Source organism: Rhinopithecus roxellana, chromosome 8 (assembly GCF_007565055.1).
Source record: "Rhinopithecus roxellana isolate Shanxi Qingling chromosome 8, ASM756505v1, whole genome shotgun sequence".
Classification (NCBI taxonomy): domain Eukaryota; kingdom Metazoa; phylum Chordata; class Mammalia; order Primates; family Cercopithecidae; genus Rhinopithecus; species Rhinopithecus roxellana.
In genome coordinates, this window is record NC_044556.1 from 43425509 (window position 1) to 43443177 (window position 17669).

At 50.9% G+C, this 17669-nt stretch overlaps 1 protein-coding gene across 1 annotated transcript; it reads right to left on the reverse strand.

Annotated features, from left to right (window-relative positions):
* Nucleotides 1-1266: 1266 nt before the first annotated feature.
* Nucleotides 1267-3637, reverse strand: LOC104663519 (immunoglobulin superfamily DCC subclass member 3-like). Its single transcript, XM_010364752.2, has 3 exons — nt 3372-3637; nt 1846-2148; nt 1267-1364 (listed from the first exon to the last, which is right to left on the reverse strand). The coding sequence occupies exons 1-2, from the start codon at nt 3412-3414 to the stop codon at nt 1937-1939; spliced, it is 255 nt and encodes an 84-aa protein (XP_010363054.1). The 5' UTR covers nt 3415-3637; the 3' UTR covers nt 1267-1364; nt 1846-1936.
* Between the last annotated feature and the right edge of the window lie 14032 nt (nt 3638-17669).

A 17669-nucleotide genomic window follows, 5' to 3' on the forward strand; every position in this document is an offset into this window, starting at 1 on the left:
GGCGCCACTGAACTCCAGCCTGGCGAAGGAGTGAGACCCCGTCTCAGAAAAAAAGAAAAGATACAGCCTTCGGTGAAATTTTGTCGGAGATGCTTTGAAAGTTCGTCCAGACGCCACGGTGGTGCCCGGTGGTACACTTGCTTATTTATACCCTGGAGCCCCCTAGTGGCCGATTCAGGCATGACTTTCCCTCACAAACACCTGTGGCATCTCCAGTTTAGGCGGGGTCTAACCTGCCTCTCCTGCTAGGCACCAGCCCCTCATAGGCTCTGCTGCGGCCTTCACTTTGGGCACAAAACTGTCCCACCCCACTTGGCCTGCAAGTGGGGTCACCCTGGGTGTTTCATCTCAGGTACAAAGCTATTTTCATCCTCACCCCAAGAAGGAGACGTGCAAATGTCCATGCACACATGCACATGTACATGCAAGCACAGACACATACACAAACATATGCACATCTACACGCCATGTGTATGAGGGCCACGTGTTCAAGACACAGGCTGACTCAGCCCCAACGCTAGACCCTCTAGAGCTCCCACTGCCCTCTGGATCAAGTCCAAACTCCTTTCACGGTATGCCTTGCCTACCCACCAACATTAACTTTGCTACCCTGAATTCTGCCCATTCTGTGGTCCAGCAACACAGAACTGCCTGTGTGAACTTTGTTGTTCTCCCTTGTGCATTTGTTCAAGGAAATGCCCCGCCCTGCCCTCCTGACCTTGGCTTGCCTCTCTCCACTCACCCTTCAACATCCAGCTTGGGATAGCTTACTCCAGGAGCCCCTGACAATCCTTGCCCACAGCCTAAGCCTAGGTTCCCACAGAACCACCTTCTCTCTCAGGTTGTGAGCTCCAGGAAGCCAGGGATGGCTCAAGCCTGCTGCTGTCCCACCCCTGGCACAGTGCTTAACATGTCATAGGTGCTCAAAATGCCTGCCTGTCCCATGTACAACCACAGCAATGATACCCTCCTCTCTGCCCAGTGCCCACACTGGGCCTGGCTTACTGCTCAGGGTCAGCTGGGCATCCTGGCTGTGGCAGGTACTGGCCATATTCCATGCCACGCAGCAGTAGGTTCCCACGTCCGCCTGGCTCACACTGGTGATGTGGAGGATGCCACTAAGCAGCAGTGTGACCCTGAGGATACAGAGGTCAGGGCTCCATGGCCTGTGCCCTGGCTCACAACCCGCCATCCCATTGCACTGCTAGCAGGTGCTCACCGGTGGTTGGCAGTATTCAGGGCTGTGCCATTGTGCTCCCAGGAAATGGATGGTTCAGGCAACCCCTGGATCAGGCACTGGAAACGAGCAACTCCACCCCGCTCCACCTCAACAGATTCTGGATGTTGGTGGAAGCGGGACAGACCTAGAGGATGGGGGGAGGCGCTTGGGCACCTGCAGACTGGCCCTGGGCTATCCCCCCACAACCAAGTCCCAGGGCCGGGCCCCACCTCTATGCCCACATCTGCCACTTCCTCTTCAGTATGGAGCCCTGCAGCCTCATGTCTAGGACTTCTGTGGGCTATAAGCACTTTGCCTTCCTCCATTACAAAAATTTTAAATCATAGTTTACAATGGCATTGGAATATAGACAAATATAATCCAGTCTGGACTCATTTTTGCATATTTATTATTATATTCATTTTTTTCTTCTGGTTTTGAGGAAGTTAAAACATTTTTGTGGGCCCCTAAAAGAATCAGAGTCTCTACCAGTGTGTACACTGTGTCTAATGGCTGGGCTGGCCCTGCTCAGGCCCACTCTCAGCAACTCTGGATCCCATGGGTGCCTTCTGTGGGTGCCCCACGCACTTTCATCTCCCAATCCCAGGAGCAGTCCTGTCACTTACTTGCCAGCTGTACCCGGGCCCGTTGGCTCACCAGCCACCCGTAGCAGTTCTGCGCCACACAGTGGTACTCGTGGGCACTGGAAAGGAGGCTCTAGTGGGAAGGCAGGGCAGCCAGGTGCAGGGAGCCATCTGGCATCAGGGTGGCACCGCTGTCATTGGCTAAGGCCAGCCCATCCCGCTGCCAAGAAATGGACAGGGGCGGCTCACCCTCTACCTGGCAGGGCAGCACCAGTGGGTGCTCCCGCACAGCCACTGTGTCCCTCGGCTCCTGCACGAAGGCCAGCTCAGAGCCTGCAGCATGGCCTGTAGGGACAGCCAGCACAGCCTAGACACGGCGGCCCCCTGTGGGCCACCCTCTGACCACCACCTCCCTGATGGCTTTGACTCCCTCCCAGCTTTGGCAAGGGGCAAGGGACAGGACTTGACTTTAGGGAGACTTTGAGGCAGCAAAGGAGGAACAGGGAAGAGAGGGCAGGGCCCGGCCATCTGAGGAGCACAGGGGGCCACTGGCCGGCTGGCGGGTGCGGTGTGGGCCTGGCAGGCTGGCTGTGATTGATGGCCTCCTTCAGCTGGGCCCTGGCAACGGGGAGGGGGCGGGGTGGGCAGAATGGTGAGGTCAGGGGCTGAGGCGTGGGCATTGTGCTCCCCAGGGGACAATGGGAATGCCCCCTCCCTCCCCTGCCGGCCCCTCTGCCTGTCTGCCTGCAGGGTCAGCTTCCCAGGACTCCTGGCTCTCCTCCTTCCCCCTCCCGCCACCAGGACCCTGGCCTCTGAATAGGGAAGGAAGACACTTACACTCACACACACTCACTCACGGACACACACACACTGGGATTAAAAATCACAACCTCTTTGGCCACCAGGTCTTCTAGATACAGACAGATTCCATCCCAGACACACACTCAAGGAGGCCCCAAACACAGGTAACATGTAGATGTCCCTACAGACTCAAAGTCACAAATACATAAGCACAGGGCCACAGACACTAATGGCACAGGCCCAGAAATGCATGAGCAGAGCTGTGAACCCACATACACAGCCCCCCTTCCCACACACCCCCATCAATACAATAACTCAGCCTGTGAGGCTGAGCCAGGACCCCCGGCAGATGGGGTGGATGGACGGGCAGACAGAGCCTCCAAAGGGCACATGGGCAGGGGCTGAGCCAGCCTCAGTTGGCTCAAGGACATCTGTGCGGAAGCCTCTGGGGCCCTGCCTCTGCATGCCCCGCAGTCTGCTCAGCCACTTGCCTCACGTGGCCCCCAGGTCCCCTTCTAGCCACTGCGCCCCAAAGCCTGGGCTCCTAGAGCCCCCCATGGCTCTTCCGCAGCCCTGCCTGCCCCTTCTGAGGGCTCACCCCTCTCCTCTGCTGTCCTCAGGGTTTCTCCACCTCCACTCCGGCCACCTCCATCCCTCTGCTCCCCCCAACTTTTCCCCCCAACTCTCCCACCCCTATGCCTGCCTCTTTTTCTTCCCCATCCCTCTGCCCTGGTTTTCCCCATGGCCCCCATGGCCCAGCCTCTTACCACAGTCTGGGAGCAGCAGCAGCAGCAGCAGCAGCAGCCCCATGTCCCTGCCAGGCCTGGCCCCTTGGCCTGGGCGACTTCCCCAGCAGCCCCAGTCTCCTGCCTTCAGCCTGGGGGCCCTTAGGCTGTGGGCATTCCCACCCCGCACTCTGGCGCACAGTGTGGGGCCCTGGTCTTGCTTTGGAGAGCCCAGGTTCTGGGGCACCAAGGTCTGGGGTCAAGGCTGAAGGTTACCGTCCTTCTCTTCGCGCTCCTGCAGCTGGGTCTCTCTCAGCCTGAGCCCCTCCCCACTCCTATCCTCACTGTCCCTCCTCCCAGGGCCAGGACCCAGACACCGAGACAATTGGGGCGGGGAAAGCGGAGGGGGGGAGGGCCAATGACAGCGGGGCAAAGTTGGGGGTTCAAACCCGCCCCTTTCTCAGCTTCCAGAAATCTCTCCCAGCCCATCACCCACCCCTTACTCCCTCTCAAACTTTGAATGAGAGTGAAGTTCTAGGAGGAGTTGGGGCATCTGGTTCCCCAAGCCCATCCCTGGGAATCCACGTTCTGGACAGGGATGGCTTGGAGTCTGATTTGGGGGTCCTGGGGAAGGGTGCAGAGCTCCCACCCTCCTAGTAGAGTCGCTGTCCCAGGTGCTGAGCCCGGGCCTGAAGTGGGGGACCTCATCCCATTAGGGTGGTCCCAGCCCCAGCAGCCCCAGCACCATTCATAGTGTCATTTTCCAAAGCTGTTCTCTCTATTCTGATTGGGACAATGGATTGGGGCCGCCAGGGGCCGGGAGGCTGCCAACCAGCGGGAGGTGGAAGACCAGCCCCATCCTAAAGAGAAGAAAGTAACCCAGGCCTCCCGCCCCTTGCCAGGCTGACCACCTAAAACACGCAAAAAGAGGGACTACCCTTCCGCCAAAGGAGCCTGGGACTCGGGCAAGAGCTGACTTTAAGACTTGCTATTTCTGCAGGATGCCCTCCCCTAAACGCCACCCTCCTGAAAAAGTGTATAGCTTAGGAAAGGTGACAGGGGTACTAGGGATGTATGGGAGTATCTGTGAGAGGTGATAAGGAGAAAGGCTGGGCTGGGGGAGTTTCATGTGGCAGAGAATGAGGCCCCATCACCCAGCTTCCAACCTGAGGAGCTCCAGCCTATCTGGCCCCCAACTCAGTCTCCCCCTGAATCCCGGTCCCCTTGCCCGCTCCCATCAGCCTCGGCATCTGGCCTTGCCCTGCCCACTTGAGGCTGCCCCTTGCCTCTTCAGCACAAGCTCTCACCCTCAGTCTTCGTCCCCGCTTGCTCACTGTCTCTCTGGCTTGTCCCACCTTGCTCACAGGCTGCAGAATCAACTCAGGCCATTGTCCCTCCCAACTCAGCCTCCTCCTCCCAGACAGCAGTCCTTGGTGTCTGTGTCCCAGGACGGGGCTACCCCTAGCAGACACCTCTGTGGGACAGGAGAGAGAGCAGCCTCCCCCTGGGGCCTCCTCATCCCAGCCCTGCATCTCTCTGTCCCGGAGCCTCCTATGAGGGTTCCCGCTGCTTTCCCAGAGGGGCCTCCTAAGTCATGGCGGTGGCCTGGGTAGGGAAATGTGCATAGGCCCTGGGGTCAGATGTGGAACAAATCACTTAGTAGCTGCGTGTCCTTGTGTAGGCAAATTTACCTTTCTTTTTTTTCTTTTTCTTTTCTTTCTTTCTTTTTTGAGACAGAGTCTCACACTGTCGCCTGGGCTGGAGTACAGTGGTGTGATCTCGGCTCGCTGCAACTTCCGCCTCTGGGTTCAAGTGATTCTCCTGTCAAGTGATTCTCACTTGAACCTCTGGGTTCAAGTGATGCCCCTGAGTAGCTGGGATTACAGGTGCCCGCCACCATGCCCGCCTAATGTTTTGTATTTTTAGTAGAGACGGAGTTTCTCCATGTTGGCCAGACTGGTCTTAAACTCCTGACAGGTGATCCGCCCACCTCAGCCTCCCGAAGTGGTGGGATTACAGGCATGAGCCACTGCGCCCGACCTATTCTGTGACCTTATAAGAGAAGGAGAGATCTCTCCATGTGCACATACCAAGGAAAGGCGTGTGGTGACTCCATGGGAACGCAGGCCTCTGCAAGCCAGGGAGGGGCCCTCGCCGGGAACGGGATTGGCCGGCACCTTCAGCTTGGACTTTCCAGCCTCCAGAACTGTGAGAAATAAAGTCCTGTTGTTTAAGCCATCTAGTGTCTGGTGTTGTGGCAGCCCGAGCTGACTCAGACATCCCATCTTCCTGGCCAGCTTCCCCTGCTGCTGTCAGAACTGCCCACTCTCCAACAGCTACTGAGAAGATGCATCACTGACTGTACCACTTGCCTGTCATCTCCAAATCCTCACTCCAGCATTGCTCACAGGACAAAGAATGACCCATACAGGAGACCTGGTCCAAGGATGTCACTAAACAGCCATCCTGTCTTAGCCTCACTAGGCTCTTCTGCTCCCTTCGCCTCTCTGCCATCTGCTTACCTGTAAGAGGGGAGAAGCAAGACCTGCCTTTCACAGTTGCAAGGACAAAGCGAAACGTGGTGCTAAGGGCCAAACACTTCCTCTTTTTTTAGAAGAGATAAATCTATTTTTTGAGACAGGGTCTCACTCTGTTGCCCAAGCTGGAGTGCAGTGGCAAGATCACAGCTCACTGCAACCTCCACCTCCTGGGCTCAAGTGATTCTCCCACCTCAGCCTCCCGAGTAGCTGGGACTGCAGGTGTGTGTTATCATGCTGGGCTATTTAAAAAATTTTGGGTAGGTATGTAGAGATAGGGTCTCACTATATTGCCCAGGCTGGTCTTGAACTCCCAGACTCAAGCTGTCTTCCCACTTCAGCCTCCCAAAGTGCTGGGATTATAGGCGTGAGCCACCGTGACTGGCCCACTTCCTCTTTTTTCTAGGAACAGCTTTACTGAGATACAATTTACATAGCAGAAATTTCACCCATCACCCATTTAAGGAATTCAGTGGCTTTCCGTATATTTTCAGAGTTGCACAGCCATTACCACAATCTATTTTAAAACATTTCATCACCCCAAAAAGAAACTTAGTACTCACTAACATTCACTCCCCATCTGCCCTCTCTCAGCCCCTGCCAATCACCATTCTACTTTCTGTTTCTATGAATGTGACTGACTACTCTGGGTACCTCATAGACAGTGGAAACATACGATATTTGTCCTTACGTGTCTGGCTTATTTCACTTAGCGTAATGTCTTTAAGTTTCATCCATGTTGTAGCCTGTCTCAGAACTTCATTCTTTTTAATCCCTGAATAAGATTCCATTGCATGGATAGACTACATTTTGTTTATCAGCCCATCAGGAGACTGACATTTGGGTTGTTTCCACTTTTTGGCTATTATGGGCAATGCTGCTACAAACATCTGTGGATAAGTTTTTGTGTGGACGGATGTCTTCTGTTCTCCTGGGCATGCGCCTAGGAATGGAGTTGCTGGATCACATAGTAACTGTATTTTGAGGAACTGCCAAACTGTCTTCCACAGTGACTGCAGCATTTTACATTCCAAGCACTTCTTTTTATAACACTCAGGATAGGAGTTAACTTTTATTGGTCCCAGGACCCTTTGAGAATTTGATTAAAGCCTCCTTCCTGCCACCAAGAGGATAGACCCACACTCCCTGGGACACTGGCAAACGCCATCCTGACGCAGGCAAGGAAACTCCATCCCAGGGGTGGAGCCCGGAATAGCCTTGGAACTCAGGAAACGCCGCCCAGATGGACTTGCTGAGAGCTGCCCTCCTTCCCTCCCTCTCCAACAATTGCCTATTGGCTCAACCCCGAATAGTCCTCTGGCGTCATCTGAGGTTTCACAGCTGCCCAGGCTTTCCTGGAATAACGTCCCTGGAAAGTCTCAGCTGGCAGATAGAATCCCCCCAAAAGTCCCCAAGCACGCCCAGGACACTGTCTCCTTTCCCAGCCACCTCCTCTCTTCTCTCAGCCTGGTCCTCTGCCTCTCTCCGAGCCTTTTTTCTGCCTCTTCCCTTCTCTGTCCATCTCCATCGGCCTTCCCATCTGTGGTCGGCAGAATAGGACCCTGGAGAGATCCAAGTCCTCATCCCCGGAACCTACGAATGTGCTAAATTACATGGCAGGGGGGAATTAAGGTTGCTACAGCTGATCTTAAAGAGGTGCTCCGGGATTATTCAGGTGGGCCCAATGTCATCATGAGGGTCCTTAAAAGCGGAAGAGGAAGGCGGAAGAGAGAAGATGGAGAGGTGGCCGCAGAGGAGAGTCAGAGACGTGATGTGCAGGAGGAAGGGGCCACAAGCCAAGGACGCCGGGTGGCCTCTAGAAACCGGAAAAGGTGAGGAAGCGCATGCTCCCCTAGAGCCTCCAGAAGGGAACATAGCCCTGCCAACGCCGATTTTAGGCCAGAGAGCCCTGTCAGGCGTCTGACTGCAAAGCTATGAGATCAGACATTCATGTCTGAAGCCCTTATGTCTATGGTAATCTGTTACAGCCCCCGCAGGAAACGCACGACTCCTGTGGGCTCCGTCTCTGATGTTCAATCTGGGGCGCTGCATTTCACACCGGCTTTCATGCGTGTCTCCCCCGGAGCAAGCTCCAGGAGGGCGGGGCTTTGTGGTGCTCCCAGCTGTGTACCCTGAGCAGAGTCTGGCATACGAAGGGCTCTCAGTTAATGTTTGTTAAGGGTAGGAGGTGCCAGGCGCGGTGGCCGCACCTGTAATCCCAGCGCTTGATCACTTGAGGTCAGCCTGGGCAACAGGGCAAACCCATCTTTACAAAAAATTAGCCGAGCACCTGTAGTCCCAGCTACTCGGGAGGCTGAGTCAGGAGGTTCATTTGAGCCTGGGAGGCAGAGGTTGCAGTGAGCCAAGAAAGTGCCCTGCACGCCAGCCTGGGTGACAGAGTGAGGACCCTGTCTCAATAAAGGAAAAAAAAAAAAAATTACAAACGTTTTCTTCATAACCACAATGCCTTTATCATATATAACAAAATTCCTTAATAATTCCTTAATATCATCTGATACCTAGTCCTTAACCAAATATCCCTGGTTGTGTCAAAAATGTCTTTCTACTGTTTTTCTGTTTTGAATCAAGAACAAGGTTTATACACTGCATTTGATTATTGTGTCCCTTAATGATTTTATCAAAGGCAAACACTCCCAACCCTCACCCTTATATGTCATTGAATTGTTGAAGAGACTGCATAAATTTTCCAGTAAAATTTTGCATGTTCTGGGATCTTATTTTTTTTCTGTGTGTGTGCTATTGAATATGTTTCTCTATAAATGGATGTTGGCTCAGAGGCTTGGTTTATTCAGATTCCACTTTTAGGCAAGAAGACTTTATTGGTGGTTTTTTTTTTTTTTTTTTTTTTTTTTTTTTGAGATGGAGTCTTGCTCAGTCGCCCAGGCTGGAGTGCAATGGCGCAATCTCAGCTCACTGCAAGCTCTGCCTCCCGGGTTTACGCCATTCTCCTGCCTCAGCCTTCCGAGTAGCTGGGACTACAGGCGCCTGCCACTACGCCTGGCTAAATTTTTTTTTTTTTGTATTTTTAGTAGAGACAGGGTTTCACCATGTTAGCCAGGATGGTGTCAATCTGCTGACCTTGTGATATCCACCCACCCTGGCCTCCCAAAGTACTGGGATTACAGGCGTGAGCCACCGTGCCTGGCCTATTGGTGGTATTTTATGCTGCACACTGCATTCAGGAGATGCACAATATCTGGTTGTGCTGTTAGTGATTCTAAAATTGATTAGGGGCTACAGGTGTTGATAACCTGATCCCTCCAAGATGCCTTGTCAACCTTTTCTTTTTTTAATTTTTTTTTTTTTTTTTTTTTTTGAGATGGAGTTTCACTCTTCTTGCCAAGGCTGGAGTGCAATGGTGCCATCTTCAACTCACTGCAACCCCCATCTCCTGGGTTCAAGTGATTCTCCTGCCTCAGCCTCCTAAGTAGCTGGGATTACAGGCACCCACCACCACGCTCAGCTAATTTCGTATTTTTAGTAGAGACGGGGTTTCATCATGTTGGCCAGGCTGGTCTCAAACCCCTGACCTCAGGTGATCTGCCTGCCTTGGCCTTCCAAAGTGCTGGCATTACAGGCGTAAGCCACCATGCCTGGCCCCTCGTCAACCTTTTCTTTCTTTCTTCTTTTTTTTTTTTTTAAGAGATGAGGTCTCCCTGTGTTGCCCAGGCTGGAGTGTGGTGGCTATTCACGGGCACAATCATAGTTCTCTGCAGCTTCAAACCCCTGTGTTCAAATATTCTCCTTCTGCAGCCTCCCAAGTGGCTGGGACTACAGGCATGCGCCACCATACCCAGCCTCATCAACCTTTTATCCAGTAATCGTATCTATTGGTAATAAATTGCTTGACAGTTATTTCATTAGGGGTTTCAAAATGCTGATTTTCCAGTTCTGTCATTCCTTTCTCATTTATTAACTGAAATTCTTCTGTAAAGAACGTTCCCTCATCAACTAGGACAATTTGGTAACCCTGAAATTCAGTTCACCTGGGAAAGAAGGGAGAATGCTTAGTTTTTTCCTTTGTTTGCCAATTTTCAGAGTAAGGATTTGGTACTCTGTCCAGTGTGTTTCTTTTTCTCTCTCCCTTTATCCATCTTCCCTTTAGTGGAAGTCCCTTTAGTGGGAGTCTGCACTGATACATTTTTTTTTTTTAATTCAGTGTTTCTGGTGTAATATCTCTGTGGTTCAGTTTGTCTCTATCTTAGGCCAGTGGGAGTTCAGTGTCCGTTTGCTATTCCCCCGTTGTTATCTTTGCTTTCTGGAACCATCTGCCCCAGGCTCATTCAGAGTATTTTCTCCCCCAGACCTTAGATCAACCATTCCTCCAAGGGTTCCAGGATTTTTATTCAATTAGTTTTATTTATACTTAAATACTTTTTCTTTTTCTCTGGAAATATTGACCCCTAATATGTGCACTGTTATACAACACGCCATTAAATAGTTTCAAGTAATAACACCCATATTACCTTTAACAAGTACATTACCAAATGAAGTATAAGGTATCTTTATTCTTCCTTGGGGAAAAACTAAGTATTACAAAATTCTCACCATACAAAAATAAATAAATAAATAAATACAAAGATAAACTGTTCTTCATCAAAATTTAAAGCCTGGGCCAGGCGTGACGGCTCATGCCTATAATCCCAGCACTTTGGGCAGCCGAGGTGGGCAGATCATCTGAGCTCCAGAGTTTGAGACCAGCCTGGCCAACATGGTGAAGCCCTGCCTCTACTAAAAAAAAAAAAATCGGCCAGGCACAGTGGCTCATGCTTGTAATCCTAACACTTTAGAAGGCCGAGGCGGGTGGATTGCCTGAGCTCAGGAGTTCGAGACCAGCCTGGGCAACAAGGTGAAACCCCCATCTCTACCAAAAAAAAAAAAAAAAGACTGGGCGTGGTGGCTCAAGCCTGTAATCCCAGCACTTTCGGAGGCTGAGACAGGCAGATCACGAGGTCAGGAGATCGAGACCATCCTGGCTAACACGGTGAAACCCCGTCTCTACTAAAAAATACAAAAAAACTAGCCGGGCATGGTGGCGGGCGCCTGTAGTCCCAGCTACTTGGGAGGCTGAGGCAGGAGAATGGCGTAAACCCGGGAGGCGGAGCTTGCAGTGAGCTGAGATCCGGCCACTGCACTCCAGCCTGGGCTAGAGAGCGAGACTCCGTCTCAAAAAAAAAAAAAAAAAAAAAAAAAAAATTAGCCAGGCATGGCAGCATGCGCCCATAGTCCCAGGTACTTGGGAGTCTGAGGCAAGAGAATTGGTAGAGCCCAGGTGGAGGTTGCAGTGAGCTGAGATCGCTCCACTGCACTCCAGCCTGGGTGACAGAGCAAGGCTCCGTTTAAAAAAAAAAAAATTTAGGCCGGGCGCGGTGGCTCAAGCCTGTAATCCCAGCACTTTGGGAGGCCGAGACGGGCGGATCACGGGGTCAGGAGATCGAGACCATCCTGGCTAACACAGTGAAACCCCGTCTCTACTAAAAATACAAAAACTAGCCGGGCGAGGTGGCGGGCGCCTGTAGTCCCAGCTACTCGGGAGGCTGAGGCGGGAGAATGGCGCAAACCCGGGAGGCGGAGCTTGCAGTGAGCTGAGATCCGGCCACTGCACTCCAGTCCGGGCGACAGAGCGAGACTCTGCCTCAAAAAAAAAAAAAAAAAAAAAAAAAAAAAAAAAAAAAAAAAAAAAAAAAAAAAAAATTTAGCTGAGCATGGTGGTACACACCTGTAATCCCAGCTACTTGGGAGGCTGAGACAGGAAGATCGCTTGAACCCTGGAGATGGCGGTTGCAGTGAGCCAAGATCGTGCTACTGCACTCCAGCCTCGGTGACAGAGTGAAACCCTGTCTCAGAAAAAGAAAAAAAACTTAAAACCTTTGTGCTTCAAAGGATGCTTTTGACAAGAAAGTGAAAAGACAAACAGAATCAAATATTTGCAAACTATATATCTGATAGAAAACTCATGTCCAGATTAAAATAAAAACTTGTACAACTCAATAATTAAAAGGCAAATAACCCAGTTACAAAGTGAGCAAAAAATATGAATAACCATCTCTCCAAAGAAGATCTGCAAATGGCCAGTAAACACATGAAAAGAAACTCAACCTCACTGGCCATGGGAAAATGCAAATCAAAGCCACAATGAGATACCACATCACAGCCAGCAGGATGGCTACAGTAAAAAAAGACAGATAATAACAAGTGGTGGGGATGTGGAAAAACTGGAACCCCTTATAGACTGCTGGTGGGAATGTAGAATGGTGCAGCTACTGTGGAAAATAGTTTGGTAGTTCCTTCAAAAAGTTAAACATAGAGTTACCATTTGACTAGCAATTCCATTCCTATATATCTACCCAAGAATATTGAAAATATATGTCCACACAAAAATTTGTACATGAATGTTGATAGCAGTATTATTCAAATAACCAGAAGGCGTAAATAGCCCCAGTGTCCATCAGCAGATGAATGGATTAACAAAATGTGATAGATCCATATACTGGAATATTATATGGCCATAAAAAAGGAATGAAGCCAGGTGCAGTGGCTCGCAGCTGTAATCCCAGCACTTTGGGAGGTTAAGGCTGGTGGATCGCTTGAGCTCAGGAGTTTCTGATCAGCCTGAACAATGTGGCGAACCTCCATCTCTACAAAAAATTAAAAAGAAAATTATCTGGGCGTGGTGGAACACACCTGTAGTCCCAGCTACTAGGAAGGCTGAAGTGGAAGGATTGCTTGAACCTGGGAGGCACAGGTTGCAGTGAGCTGATATTGTGCCAGTGTACTCCAGCATGGGTGACAGAGTGAGACCCTGTCTATAAATAAATAAATAAATAAATAAATAAATAAATAAATAAATGAGAGAGAGAGAGAGAGGGAAAGGAAGGAAAGAAAAAGAAAACATTTTGCTAAGTGAAAGAAGACAGACACAAAATGCACCTGAATGTGGCTCTGGATGCTTGCTGCTTTCAGAGTTCAATGAACAAGAGCAAGGTCTGGTAGAAAGTGATTTTAGGCTGGTCTGAGTGCAGTGCTGTTTATAACTCATTGATCACAACCAGTTACAAATTTCTTTGTTCCTTCTCCACTCCCACTGCTTCATTTGACTAGCCTTAAAAAAAACATTTTTTTTAAAGAAAATGATTTTATTAACCAAAACTAGTAAAGGGAAAGTGGCCGGATTCCCATCCAAAGCAACCACTTTGAGTTTTGCGGAGAAGGCAGGGATTAAAAAAAGAAAAAGAAAGAAAAAAGAAAAAAAATGGATAAGGAAGGCATGCAAGAATTGAGCTGTGTCTTGTTCTGGTGGCTAGCTTGGGTCCCAGTCCACCTGGATTTCAGGCTGGTGTCATCTCAAGAATGGCTGGATTGTTAACTAGCTACCTTGAAGTAATCTCTGGAATTTTGCAGCTGGGTCTCCGGACTTGGTTCATCTATCTCAAGATTAGCCCCTGGAACCTCTAAGAAGGCACATAATTAGACACTAGCATATAGTTAGATAAATGTGAAGGGAATACATACTGTAGGAAAGGGAGGGATGTGGAGTCTATTTTAAGGCTAAGACAGAGGCTTCTGCAGTTTTCCTCAAGATTATAACCTTAAAACTCAAGATTAAAAAAAAAAAAGTTTACAGGAGGCTGAGGCAGGAGAATCACTTGAACCTGGGAGGCAGAGGTTGCAGTGAGCTGAGATCATGCCATTGCACTCCAGTCTGGGCAACAAGAGTGAAACTCTGTCTCAAATAATAATAATAATAATAATAGTAAATTAATTTTTAAAAAAATAAAGGCCGGGCATGGTGGCTCACGCCTGTAATCCCAACAGTTTGAGAGACCAAGGCAGGTGGATCACCTGAGGTCAGGAGTTTGAGACCAGCCAGGCCAAAATGGTTAAACTCTGTCTTTACTAAAAATACAAAAATTAGCCAGGTGTGGTGGCAGGCGCCTGTAATCCCAGCTACTTGGGAGGCTGAGGCAGGAGAATTGTTTGAACCCAGGGGGCAGAGCTTGCAATGAGCCGAGATGGCGCCATCGCACTCCATTCTGGGTGACAAGAACGAGACTCTGTCTCAAAAAAAAAAAGAAGTTTAAGGCCCGGTGCGGTTGCTCACACCTTAATCCCAGCACTTTGTAAGGCTGAGAAGTTGGAGAATCACTCAACTCCAGGAGTTTGAGACCAGCCTGGGTAACACAGCGAAACCCCATCTCTACAGCAAATACAAAAATTAGCCGGGTGTGGTGGTGCCCATCTTTGGTCCCAGCTACTGGAGAGGCTGAGGTGGGAGGATCACTTGAACCCAGGAGACTGAAAAAAAATTTTAAATGCATTTTAAAGTTAAGGTGCCAGGTTACAAAAAAGGAACATATGGCCAGGTGCGGAGGCTCATGCCTGTAATCCCAGCACTTTGGGAGGCTGAGGTGGGCGGATCACAACGTCAGGAGTTCGAGACCACCATCCCGGTTAACATGGTGAAACCCCCAAAAATTAGCCGGGCATGGTGGCATGTGCCTGTAGTCCCAGCTACTTGGGAGGCTGAGGCAGGAGAATCGCTTGAACCCGGGAGGCGGAGGTTGTAGTGAGCCGAGATCGCGCCACTGCACTCCAGCCTGGGTGACAGAGAGAGACTCCGTCTCAAAAAAAAAAAAAAAGGAACATGTTCTATACTTCCACTTATATGAAATGTCTACGATTAGTGGTTGCTGGGGCCTAGGGTTAGGGGTGAGTGGACAGTAAATGCTAATGAGTAGGGATTTCCTTGTGAGGTGACAAAAATGTTCTAAATTAGGTGGTGGCCGTTGATGCTCAACTTTGTGAATATACTAAAAACACTAAATTTTACACTTTAAACGGGTGAGTTTTAAAGAGGCTCTGGGAGGACAGCTCCAGGTACTCCGGCCTCGCCCCTCCATTTGTCTTTTTGGCTGGAGGCGAGGAGCTGCTGGTACAGTCCTAAGAATGGCTCCGCCCTCCCCCCCAGCCTGCCCCGCCCCTCTCGCGCGCCGGACGGGCGCCGATTTGCGCCTGTGCAGCGAGGCCGGGTTTACGTAGGCTCGAAGCACCGTCCTGCAGGATCCCGCCTGGCGGAGGCCGCCGAAGGCCGCCAGTGGGTAGGCTGGCTCTCTGCGCCTGACGCCTTTCCGTCTCCAGCAGCGCCCGAGATGGGTTTTTTTGCCAAGCTCCACGGGGCTTCTCCGGGCGTTGCGCGCGAGGGGTCTCACGACTCTTCCTGCCCTGCCATCTCCCCGCTTGTGGGGTCGTGCGCGGCCGCCCTGGGTGTCTCCCGGCTCGCGGGTTTCCTTCCACTTCCCCTTCCCGGGGCTCACGGAAGCAGCTGCAGCCCAGTGGCGCAGGAGGGATGGGGCCGACAGAGGCGCCCGCAAACTCTTTTGGTCTAGGGCCACACGAGAAGTATTTTCTGCTTTGCAGGCCATCGGGTCTCATAAACACTCGGCCCTGCTGTTGTGGCAGGAGAGCGGACATAGACAATCATAAGGAACGAGCGCGGCTGTGTGCCAGCAGAAGTATTTATGGACACTGAAATTTGAACCCGTGTAATTTTTACGTTATGAAATAGTCTTTTGTTTTTTTTGTTTTTTTGTTTTTTTTAACCACCTAAAAATATAAAAAACAATTTTAGTGTGCTGTATGTAACAAAAACAGGCAGCATCGTTTGCTGCCTTTGAGGCAGGTTTGGGAAGGGAGCCCCTTTACCCCCAGGGAAGATTCCGCAGACACAAGGCTGAGAGTATTGCTACGGTTTGAGGACTGGGTTCTCTGCGTCCGCCATCCTCCTCCATCCAACCTGCTGAGAAAGGGCACTCACCACCTGAGGGCCACCCTAGTTCATCTGTTTTTTCTTTTTGAGACAGGGTCTCACTCTATTGCCTAGTCTGGATTGCAGTGGTGCAATCTCGGCCTCCTGGGCACAAGCGATCTTCCCACCTCAGCCCCCCAATTAGCTAGGACTGCAGGTGTGCACCACCACGCCCGGCTAATTTTTGATTTTTGTAAAGATGGGGTTTCGCCATGTTGCCCAGGCTGGTCCTGAATTCCTGGGCTCAAGCCATCCTCCCATCTCAGCCTCCCAAAGTGCTAGGATTACAGGCGTGAGCCACCGTGCCTGGCCACTGGTTCATCTTTGCAAACTATCTCATGATCTCATTTAATTTTATTTTAATGAACTTTTTTGTAGGGCAACTTAATTTTGTTGTTGTTTTTTCTTTTTTGAGACAGGGTCTCACTCTGTTGCCCACGCTGTAGTGCAATTAGCACCATCACTGCTCACTGCAGCCCAGACCTCCCAGACTCAAGGGATCTTCCCACCTCAGCATCACCCCTCTGCCCTGGTAGCTGGGACAGTAGATGCGCACTACCATGCCTGGCTGTGTTGATCAGGCTGGTCTCAAACCCAATTCTTTTACAATTTATTTTATTTTTAATTATAGCAAACAGAAAACCCGATGCTTTTGAATTAAAAGTCGGCCGTCTTGCAGCTGCGGGAGTGCAGTGGCGCGATCTCGGCTCACTGCAAGCTCCACCTCCCGGGTTTACGCCATTCTCCTGCCTCAGCCTCCCGAGTAGCCGGGACTACAGGCGCCCGCCACCTTGCCCGGCTAGTTTTTCGTATTTTTTAGTAGAGACGGGGTTTCACCGTGTTAGCCAGGATGGTCTCAATCTCCTGACCTCGTGATCCGCCTGTCTCGGCCTCCCAAAGTGCTGGGATTACAGGCTTGAGCCACCGCGCCCGGCCGAACAAACTTTTTTTTTAGAGTCTCCCAGGCTGGTCTCAAACAGCCTCCAGTGATCCTCTTGCTGCTCTCCCACACTTTAACTCTGGCCCAGCGACTGGCTCAGCCTAGTTTGCCAGAATCCCCTTCCTCCCAGCTGACCTTGCTAAAGTGCAGATACTCAAGAGCAGGGGTGACACAGGTGCAACTGACATGTTTCACTTGGCATTTGTGGGTTTGCAGAGTGAAGTGTGGGGTCAGGATTTAGGCCAGCACTGTTCAGTAGAAATATAACCTGAGCCACATGTGTAATTCTACATTTTCTAGTAGCTACACTTTAAAAAGCAAAAATAGGCTGGGCACAGTGGCTCACACCTGTAATCCCAGTACTTTGGGAGGCTGCGGTGGGCAGATCACGAGGTCAGGAGTTCGAGACCAGCCTGGCCAACACGGTGAAACCCAGTCTCTACTAAAGATAGGAAGAAAAAAAAAAAAAATTAGCTGGGTGTGGTGGCGTGCACCTGTAATCCCAGCTACTCGGGAGGCTGAGGCAGGAGAACTGCTTGAACCCGGGAGGTGGAGGTTGCAGTGGGCCGAGATGGCGCCATTGCACTCCAGCCTGGACTACAGGGCGAGACTCCGTCTCTGAATTAAGGTGTGGGAGAGCAGCTGCAGGAGGTGCCCCACTACGAGCCAACAGGCTGCCTACCTGCCCTACCCCCAGGCACACCCTAACTATTGTACTCCTCCTGGGGCAGATTGGAGAGGTGCTCAGAATGAGCTCAATCCCACATTTATTGGACTGTGTGTGAAGATGTCCCCGGCACCTCAGCATGTGCCTTACCTAGTCTGTCAGTGAGGCTGCACCGGGCTTGCATGTGGAAGGGGGCAAGTTGTAAAGTTTTGGAACGGGAGGGCTGGCAATAGAGACCAAGTGTGCCAGTAGGCCATGTCCCCTGACCTCTCATGTTGGGCAGAGGGACTAGAAGGGGAAAGGCAAAGTAGCAGAAAGTTTCAAGGACCCACAGCTCCAAACAGGGGGACTGCAGTTCCTAGGAGAAGCA

Excerpts from the sequence above, each read along its gene's own strand:
- LOC104663519 (XM_010364752.2), bottom strand. The coding sequence starts at position 3,414 with ATGGGGCTGCTGCTGCTGCTGCTGCTGCTGCTCCCAGACTGTG. Across the intron at positions 2,149-3,371 it reads GCTGCTGCTCCCAGACTGTG|GCCATGCTGCAGGCTCTGAG; the intron begins GTAAGAGGCTGG and ends CTGTCCCTACAG.